This window comes from Euphorbia lathyris, chromosome 9, assembly GCF_963576675.1.
Source record: "Euphorbia lathyris chromosome 9, ddEupLath1.1, whole genome shotgun sequence".
In the NCBI taxonomy this organism is placed as follows: Eukaryota; Viridiplantae; Streptophyta; class Magnoliopsida; order Malpighiales; family Euphorbiaceae; genus Euphorbia; species Euphorbia lathyris.
The window spans coordinates 61,724,077-61,734,215 of record NC_088918.1 but is presented as its reverse complement, the minus strand read 5'-3'; the positions used below and the strand labels follow the sequence as shown (position 1 = coordinate 61,734,215).

At 34.5% G+C, this 10,139-nt stretch overlaps 1 protein-coding gene across 1 annotated transcript; it reads right to left on the bottom strand.

Annotated features, from left to right (window-relative positions):
• Window positions 1-4,227: 4,227 nt before the first annotated feature.
• On the bottom strand, window positions 4,228-9,422 carry LOC136207387 (glutamine--tRNA ligase-like). The gene is made up of 11 exons (XM_065998654.1): window positions 9,414-9,422; window positions 9,132-9,243; window positions 8,209-8,297; window positions 8,042-8,134; window positions 7,601-7,753; window positions 7,459-7,514; window positions 6,703-6,793; window positions 6,345-6,629; window positions 6,158-6,256; window positions 4,622-4,722; window positions 4,228-4,547 (listed from the first exon to the last, which is right to left on the bottom strand). The coding sequence occupies exons 1-8, from the start codon at window positions 9,420-9,422 to the stop codon at window positions 6,522-6,524; spliced, it is 711 nt and encodes a 236-aa protein (XP_065854726.1). The 3' UTR covers window positions 4,228-4,547; window positions 4,622-4,722; window positions 6,158-6,256; window positions 6,345-6,521.
• Between the last annotated feature and the right edge of the window lie 717 nt (window positions 9,423-10,139).

The window sequence follows — 10,139 nt, the reverse complement described above, 5'->3', positions numbered from 1 at the left end:
TGCGGTTTTTGCTAAAGGGAAAAATTTTGATAAAAATGCTTGGGCTAATTGCTCCCAAGTCTCAATTGATGCGGCTGGCATAGAAGTTAACCATTCTTTGGCTCGATCCTTCAAAGTAAAAGGAAAAAGGCGAAGTTTGATTGCTTCTGCAGTTACATCAGTAATTTTAAAAGTGTCACAAATTTCTAAGAAATTTGTCAAATGGGTGTTAGGATTTTCGTTAGGTAACCCGTAAAATGTTACATTATTTTGCAACATATTAAGCAACGCATGCTTAATTTCAAATTGATTTGCATTGATTTGGGGTCTAACTATACTGTTTGTTACACCGGCCACTCCTGGCCTAGCGTAATCCATAAGTGTGGCCATAACTTCTGGCTCGGTAATTTTAGTTTTTTATTGGGGTTTGGTTTTTCTTTTTCTTTTCTTTCTTGTTCTTTTTAAGGGTTCTTTCAATTTCTGGATCAATAGGATCTGGTGACGTGCCCGAACTTCGAGAACTGCGCATGAACTTGAAATTTCGCACGAACCGAAACTACCTACAAAACAGAATTTGAAAAATAAATATGTTAGTAATTGAAAATAATTAAAAATATAAAAGTTTGAATAAGTATGAATAAACCTAGATTCGTAATAAAACACGAAAAATTTAAAATTTTGTCAAAAATTTTGGCGTATCCCCGGCAACGGCGCTAAAAACTTGTTGAGCGATTTCCGCAAGTGCACGGTATACGCTTGTAGTAATAAAAGATATCGATCCCACAGGGAACGTTTTTTTTAACAAAACTTATTTACAATCGGTTAAATTTACTTTTAGGTTTATGATATGGAAAAATCGTTTAATCGGTTTTGGTTTTGAAATAGCTAGAATAAGAATTAGATTAGAATATGAAGATGTTAGAAAATATCTGATTAAAAATGAATTTGCAAAACAGGAACATTTTAGTACTTTAGAAAAGTAAACAGGTATATTTGTTTGCATTAAGCAAAGAAACAACTTTAAACTTTGTACGAATTATAAAGATGAAATAAATGACGGAACCTCTAAATAATTGGCTTTGAACGCGACAAAACCCTTATCCGGGATAATTGCCCTTAACCAAATTAAAACTCTACCGAGATAATAATTTGCCTAAGTGTTCAACAAAGTTTCCTTGTAAAGATTTTGGATTAAATACGTTTTAATGAAAACACCAGCATCAATCCACTTCGGCTCATTTACCAAAGTGCTGCATAAGAATCTATCGAATAGAACGGACTTTATTAGATGAAATATAAATTGATACAAGTTTACAGAGAACATGGAGCATTGAATTCTTCGACGGCGTGCAAGTGAACGGGTTGTCAATCCTTTCATTGGGTTTCGTTCGAGTTTGTCAGGCTCAGGGGCAAATCCTCTACTCAATCTTCTCGCTGAATCTTCGTAATAGAGACTGAGTCGGTCTACTACCAAAATGAAAACTAAACTGGAACAATGTCTAAACGCTACTGAATTTGTTATTAATTTGTAAACAATGTGTGTACATCATATTGCTTTGAACAGAATCGAAATCTAACTTTTGAATCACTTGATTCAGAATTTCTACATAAATTCTACACTAATTTCTTTCTTCTACACATATCACCCTCTTTCAACTCTCCATCAACTCTTTATTTATAGATGTTGAAGAGTCTTGATCGAAGTGTCGTGTCCGTTGTGAAGGATCGTGTCCGTTGTGAAGGAATGTCTTTATCCACCCGAACGATCGCGTTCCGTCGAAAATGAAAGTGTGTAACTAGGCTTCTAAATCTCCTGCTCGTACCGAGAATTATCAAATTCACTACCGAGAATGGGGGAGCATCAATTGTACTTCGGACGAAGGGTAAAATGGCTGAAGGACGCGTGTCGCGACCGTGAAAAGGGGAAGCCGCGGTCGCGGTACGGAGCATTTTTCATTTTTTCGCTCTCGTTCGTGTCCTCGACTTGGCGTTATTAATTTTCGTCGTCTTCGACTCCTTTTGTAGGGCTTTTCTTCTATTTTTGAGCTCTTTTTACTCCTATTTGGATTTTACCAAATATTTATGTATCTTGCATGAAAGAAACATATTCGAAAGTAAAAGCTTTCTAAATAGTTATAAATAGCATAAATTCGTAGCAATATTGATGTAATTATTGATAATATTTTAGGTATATTTTGGGCTTAACAATATCCTAGGGAAACTGTAGGGTATTACTTCTATCATCCAGATGATCAGAAAGTAATAGTATCCAAGCACGCAACCTTCTTGGAGAAAGAGTTTCTCGAAGAAACAGAAAAGGGAAGCATGATTGAACTTGATGAAGTTCAAGAAGAAGAAACACCGACTGAAACAACAGAGGCGGTTGAGGAACCCGAAGCAGTCCCATTGGATGAGACTCAAGTGCCACCTACTCGTAGATCACAAAGAATTCGTGAACTCCTAGTTAGATATGGTTTTCTAGTGGGAGATGATGACGAGGTTCCCGTGTTAGACGACGAACCCGAAAACTACGAAGAGGCTCTTACCAGTCCAGATTCTAAAGCATGGCTCGAGGCCATAGATTCTGAGATGGATTCCATGTACACCAACCAAGTGTGGATTTTGGTTGATCCACCCGAAGGGATAAAACCCATTGGGTGCAGGTGGATCTTCAAGAAGAAGACTGACATGGATGGAAAGGTTAGCACCTACAAAGCTAGGTTAGTAGCGAAAGGATATCGTCAGAAACAAGGAATTGATTATGACGAAACTTTCTCTCATGTGGCTATGTCCAAATCAATCAGAATAATGATCGCTATTGCCGCTCACTACGATTACGAAATTTGGCAAATGGATGTGAAAACAGCTTTCCTAAACGGAAACCTGCTTGAGGATGTATATATGATGCAACCTGAAGGTTTCATATCAAATGATGCAAACAAGGTTTGCAAACTTCAGAGATCCATTTATGGACTCAAGCAAGCATCGAGAAGCTGGAACAAGCGTTTTGACGAAACCATAAAACAATTTGGTTTCGAACAAAATTGCGAGGAAGCTTGCATTTACAAGAAAGCAAATGGGAGCTCAGTTGCATTTCTAATATTATATGTGGATGATATATTATTAATGGGAAATGACATAGCTCTACTACAGTCGGTAAAAGTATGGTTATCAGGTAACTTCTCCATGAAAGACCTTGGTGAAGCAGCTTATATACTTGGTATAAAGATCTACAGAGATAGATCAAGAAGACTGATTGGTCTTTCACAGGCTACATACATTGAAAAGGTGCTAAATCGGTTTAGCATGCTTGAATCGAAACGAGGTAACTTACCCATGGTATATGGAGTAAAGTTAAGCAATCATCAATGTCCTAAAACCGAAGATGATAAGAAGCACATGGCTGTAATCTCGTACGCCAGCGCAATCAGTTCGATTATGTATGCTATGCTTTGTACTAGACCTGACATAGCGTTCGCGTTAAGTATAACGAGTCGTTATCAAGGTAATCCGGGAGACGAGCACTAGAATGTTGTCAAGAACATTCTTAAGTACTTGAGAAGGACTAAAGACATGTTCCTAGTGTACGGAGAAGGGGATCTGAAAATAGAAGGATTTTCAGATGCCAGTCATCTCACAGATGAGAACGATTTTAGATCCCAATCAGGATACCTGTTTATCTTGAATGGGGGCGCGGTCAGTTGGAAGAGTTCCAAGCAAGGAAGCGTAGCTTTCTCTACGACCGAGTCAGAGTACATCGCTGCTGCGGAAGCAACAAAGGAAACGGTTTGGATTAAAAAGTTCATTACTGAACTTGGTGTGGTGCCTGACATTGTAAATCCCATTACACTGTACTGTGATAACAATGGAGCCATTGCACAAGCAAAGGAACCACGGTCTCATAATGCATCCAAGCATTACTTGAAGCGATACCACATTGTAAGAGAGATTGTGGCAAGAGGAGATGTGAGAATAGAAAGAGTACCTACTGAGGACAACGTTGCAGATCCATTAACAAAGCCCTTAACCCAGAAAGTACATGATCGTCATCTTAGTTCTACTGGGATAAGTTGTAGAAACAATTGGCTTTAGTCCAAGTGGGAGTATGTTGGGATTTAGTGTCCTATAGACAATTGTTCTAGGATATAAACTTAATGTAAATGAAGTGTTCTTTATATCATTTGTTTTTAATGAGATATGGTTTCATAACTATATAAAGGCAACCTCTTTTAAGAACTAAATAAAGTCTAATAAAAGGAAATCTCTAAGTTTGTTTAAAGTGATTATAAAGTGTTCATACAAACATGAAGTGATACGAAACTTTATAATAAACTAACAAACTTAAAACCACTCCAAGTCAAGTAATATGTTTAGGATTGACATATCACTGCTGAGACTTGCATGTAATAATGTCTTCTGTCGAGACATAAAGCTGATCTCACAAGCTTCAGATATGCAGATATCTGGACAGTTACGTGGATCCAATGAAAGAGAGTTCATTAGGATTGGGGACCCGACTTGAGATAACAGGATGGGTAGATTCTGTTGAGGTTCGATTTTGCTGGAATCTGTAAACTGAGTTAGGACTTTACCCAATTATATTTGAAACATATAAATAGGAAAAACAAGTTCAAAAAATTACATGGTTTTATCTTTTACCAAGAAACTCATTAACAATTGCATTCTGACCATACATCATTGGTGAGATCAAAGAACCGCATGACCACCATTTTTTCGTGTCCCCTGTTGCATCCAAAAGTAGAAAAAGTAATAAAAAGATCAGTTCACATTTCTTAATGTTCTCTTGCAAAATACTAATATTTAATAAAAAAAATGACATGATTTCAGAGACAATAAATTTGAAAGAATAAACTAATAATATAATTTTCTTCTGGTTTGATATCAATTCATGTAGTCACTTTTCCTATTTCGACATATATGAAATATTCAGGAGCTTTCAAGTAATAAAAACATTGCAACTGTTATGTCTCTAATAAACAAAATTAACAATAATCATCTCCAAACCATTCAATTTCTTTATCAAAACAGATCAATCAGTATAGACCTAGCAATGATCGTGTTCGAGTCGTGTCATTTCGGGTTCATGTCAAAAAGAGTAAACCTAAACCCAACCCAAAAACTTTCGTGTCAAAGTCGTGTTAACCTGTTCAGGTTAGTGTCGATTTTGTGTCGTGTTTTCGGGTTACATGTAATTTTGTTATGCATATATATTAATAATAACTCTTAAAAATATAAGAAGATATGGTACTGTTTTTAAACATTTTATATCATTTTTAGATTAGTATGTTAACAATAATTATCGAAACATTCGATAATATCATGTTAGAGGGTCATGTAATGTGTTTATAACAATTTAGGAAATTCAAATCAATATTTGCAATTAATAATTATAATTTTGTTATCTTTATTAATAAAGTGACATAAAAAAAACACGAGAGAATATAACAATAATTTTCAATATCTGTGTCATTTCGTGTCGTTTTCGGGTTCACATATCAACACTAACCCAACCCAAAAATTAGCGTGTCAGTTTCGTGTCAACCCAAAAATGACCCATTACCTATTAAACTCAACACTAACACTAAAAATCCGTGTCGTGTTCGTGTCGTGTAATCGGGTCGTGTGTCATTTTGCCACCTCTAAATCAGTATGTTCAATGTATACAACATTTGAGAATGGAAGCTGAAGTAACAATGCAGTATAACAATAAGATACAAAATCCAACAAAGAAAATATGCAATAATTATCCCTTGAGAGAATGTAACAAACTACTATGATCTCAATTATGAGATAGTGGCATTTAAATTTCTCGGACCAAAAATAGCAAGCAATTCATATATGTTAGGAACAATCAAGACACTAGATAGATGAAACCGTAATTTTACACTCTTTCCTCTCTATGCTCTGCTCCCAAATAACATCATACACACACATGTATAAGTAAATTGATTACTTAAGGTTGTATTTAAATTTAAAATCTTAGAGGACATAAAATAGAATTGGAAGCCATATCACGTAAATGGCATCTACAATTTCCTTCATAAGAAGATAATACTATAAAAATAATCAAATATCCATAGCCCTGATTTACCAATATAGCATGAAAAGATTATAATAAAAGAAAATAGAAAAAACCTAACAAACAAAAGTGACATACCGAATGAGTAATATTCTCAAGAGAATCCACGATGCAGTGAGCATAATCATAACTTGGATAGATACACCACTTATCTCCTGAATGTGGATGAGGAGTAAACTGAACATAAAGAAAATCAAATGATTTATACAAGCAAAGCAAATGGAGTTTTTCACTAAACAAACAATGTTTATCTGATAACACTTGCCTTGATTCTATAAGCAATGAGGTCATGCATATTAACATTATCACTCTTCATGTCTTGCTTCATTCTGAGTGTTGCTTTGCCTTCTTCAATCATCCCCGGTCTCATTTCCTCAAAAAGTTTCAAAGATTCCGCAATAGGTCTATCCCTCCACGGACTGTTCTCCTTCTTGTCTCTGTACTACTTAATTTCATCAGGTGTCTGGTGATCAACATAAGCGTGACCCCTTCTTATCAGTTCAACTGCTAAATCATAAATATCTTGGAAATAATCACTAGTGTAAGTAATCTGCAAAAGGATAAGAGCGTCATAAAAGCACATCCATGAAATAACATTTCAGGCTAATAATGCAACAAAATACCTTGAAGGGTTTCCAACCCATCCAGTCAACAATTTCTTCGATGTGATCCATATATTCCTTCTTTTCCGCCTCAGGGTTTGTATCATCAAATCTGAAATTTCCAAAGATTTATAGAAAATAATTAACAACATATTCTTTGTTCACTCTTATCACAATAATTCAAATCAAGTTAGGTCAATGAGCAATATTTTCTAATATATACTGGGCTTTACAGAATCCTCCATTATTATCTCTAATTCCGCCAAGCAGATAACATGCTTAATACAGAGAAAGGTAATAACAAAGATTCCAGGAAACAAACTTAACTAGATAAACTAGGGTACTAGAGGCTTTACTGGCGCAACCATAATAAAGGCTTCAGCAAGTACTGATGTAAGATAAACCTAGGATAGTAACTAGAAACCAACTGATTCTTTTTGCACAAGCAAACAAAGATTCCAATAAATCTGATCATAGAACATATACCTAGGGAAGCATTTCAATATTTTCATAGCCATAAAGACTTTCTGAGGGACCAAATTACTTGTATACAAATTTTATATTAGCAGTGCAAGTAACTAACACATTACAAAATTCTCCTTTTGCTTTAACTCTTTTCACTTTCAATGTGAATTTGAAGTTTTCTACTGTGCAACACCAGCTAGTATGAGAAAGGACTTGGACATGGACATACATGTTTTAAGAACTCAAATGTAAAAATCAAATTTAAGTAAATAAGATATTTACAAATAAAAATTAAGCAACGAAATCCCTTACCTGAGGTAGCAGCCCCCATCTCGCTCTTTTGCCAGGCCAAAGCTAACAAACATAGCCTAAGATTTGTTTCCCCAGATAAGAATCCATGGATCAAGCAAATGATAAATCTTAAAGGAACAACAAAGTCAATGGAAAATGATACCTTTGCATGGCCAATGTGCAGGTATCCATTTGGTTCAGGCGGGAAGCGAGTAAGAACTTTCCCCTCTGTTGCATTTAAGTGCTTATGCAGCATTTCCTGGGTGTTGCAACTTCTCAAAACAGAGTCATTGCTGAAGAATATTTCAGTATGTACCTGATAATCCACAAGCATTTATCATGTTACATAACCCTTAACAGAAAACGGGATGATGTGAAAAATGGAACTAAAGATCTCATAATACAGGTTGTAGCAGTGAGGCATACCATCATCACATGTATCCCAAAATTCATTTGCAATTAGAATCTACAACATTAAAACTTCGACAAGTATAATAGCGTGATAAAACAATTATGGCAATAAATGGAATTCAACCACAATAGAAGTGTGATGTTGATCAAAACCAAGAATTAGATGATCATGTCATCATATCATATTGAATACCTTGAAATTTTCATCAGGATTGGGAAAGATCAGAAATGGATTAAGTTCTTCCTCAGATGGCGGCACTGGCTTATCATTGGGAATTTTTTTGTCCTGTCCAAATTCACCATACAAAACAATCAGAACTCTTTATCTCAAGAAAGGGGACTGCATGCAAGTGTGCTCACCTCAACTTTTGCAGGCTTTTCCTTCTGCTTTGAAGGCTTCTCATTATCAGCTGCAGTCCTCTTGCGAACATGTGCAAAAAGATCGCCAACTAAAATCAAATTCATATCAGTCAAATAAAGATATTATTATCAGCATTAGACAGTCAATTATAACAGTACATATAATGCTGATAGAAACCCATAGTTTAGAGAATAACAGATAAGAAGAAGAAACAGACGGATATATTGATTAATCCGAAAAGAAGTTACAACAAGATAGGCTAAGCCTCCACAGGGAAGAACTGCCCTCTCTAGTCTAAAGCAGAGCCCTGCAGCAGTGCAGAAGAATAATAAAAAACAGCTATCTTCTCCTCCAAAGAACAGGGGGAAAGAGAATACAGTCTCATATGACATTAGATGATTAACAAAAGCAAACAAACAAAAGAGAAGGTACAAAGATTCAATTTAAAAGGACATAGATAATGTACAATAAAGTCGTCCGTATCATACTTAAGAACAAAGAGAACTTCTATCGAACACTTGGACTGCAGATCAACCAACGACATACGATTGTAAAATGCAACCTAAAGCAAGCAGCTTTTACCCCCAATTAAACATGTATTTCAATAAGAGAAGCCAGCTGCTTCATTCTCTATTCTTTCATCAATAAGCTATTCTCAACCAAAAACGCTATCAAAACAAACCATTCAACCAGATATTCACATTCTTAAATCTCAACTAGTCAACCATTACATTTCAAAATTGCATTGAAAAGGAGTGAGGAGCCAAGAGAAAAAATAATCCTTACAAGAAATCCTTAAATTATAATTGAAAACACCAACAAAAAATTAGCTAACCTCAACTAGATTTATGATTTGCCAGCATACCTACTATCGAGTCCAATCCAGAGAGGGGTGAGATTGTCGAGAGAGATGGGTTGCTACCTGTCTCATTCCAGATTATGAGTTGGACTGCAAGGAGAGTTGAGACAGTGTAAAAAAGTTGAGGAGAAGAAGACCGATTACTTTCAATGTCGTCGGAGAGAAGGAGCCAATGCTATTGTTGACTAGGTCGAACACGAAGTGAGAAGATGGGAGTGAGAAGCCCAGACCTAGGTTAATCCGATTTCAAAGGGTTATTTTTTTTCTTTTTGCTGAATTTTCAAGACAATTGGAGGGAATAATTTTATCTGATTTAAGCGAAATGAAATAAGTGGAGGGAATAACATTACGCATTGGCGGTAAATGAAAATGTTAAATTTAATCTATTAATTAATTATTTATATGATTAAAATGTATTTTAATTTTTGTAATTAATATAATAATTTTCTTTGGCAATACAGTTAAACCTCGATAAATGAATATTCGATAAAGTAATAACCTCGATTATATAATAAATTCTTCCGGTCCCGACTTGAGCTAATGGACTAAAGTAATAACCTCGCTAAATGCATTAAGTAATAAAAAATATTTAAATCCTTAAGGGCCCAATGAAAATATAAAGTAATAATTATTAAATTATATACAAAATATATATATTGATCAATATAAATACCCAAGAATTTACAAAAAACAAGACCTATAATTGTGCATATAATTATGCCTATAATTATTTGATTGATTTGTAATTATGCTAATATGATAATTACAAATCAATCAAATAATATATTTCCTAAACAAGATAATTACATATCTAATTAATATTTATCGATAAATGAATAATTTATTAATTTATCAATAAATGAATAATTTATTCATTTATCAATAAATAAATAATCTCACTTAATGAATATTTTTTTCCGGTCCCAACGATATGCATTTATAGAGGTTTTACTGTAACTTATTTTGTAGCCAATTAAAATTAAAATTACAAAATATAATAGTAAAAATATTTTGAATGTTTAATTTTATAATAAATAATATTATTTTTATTTGAGGGGAACTTTTTTTCTC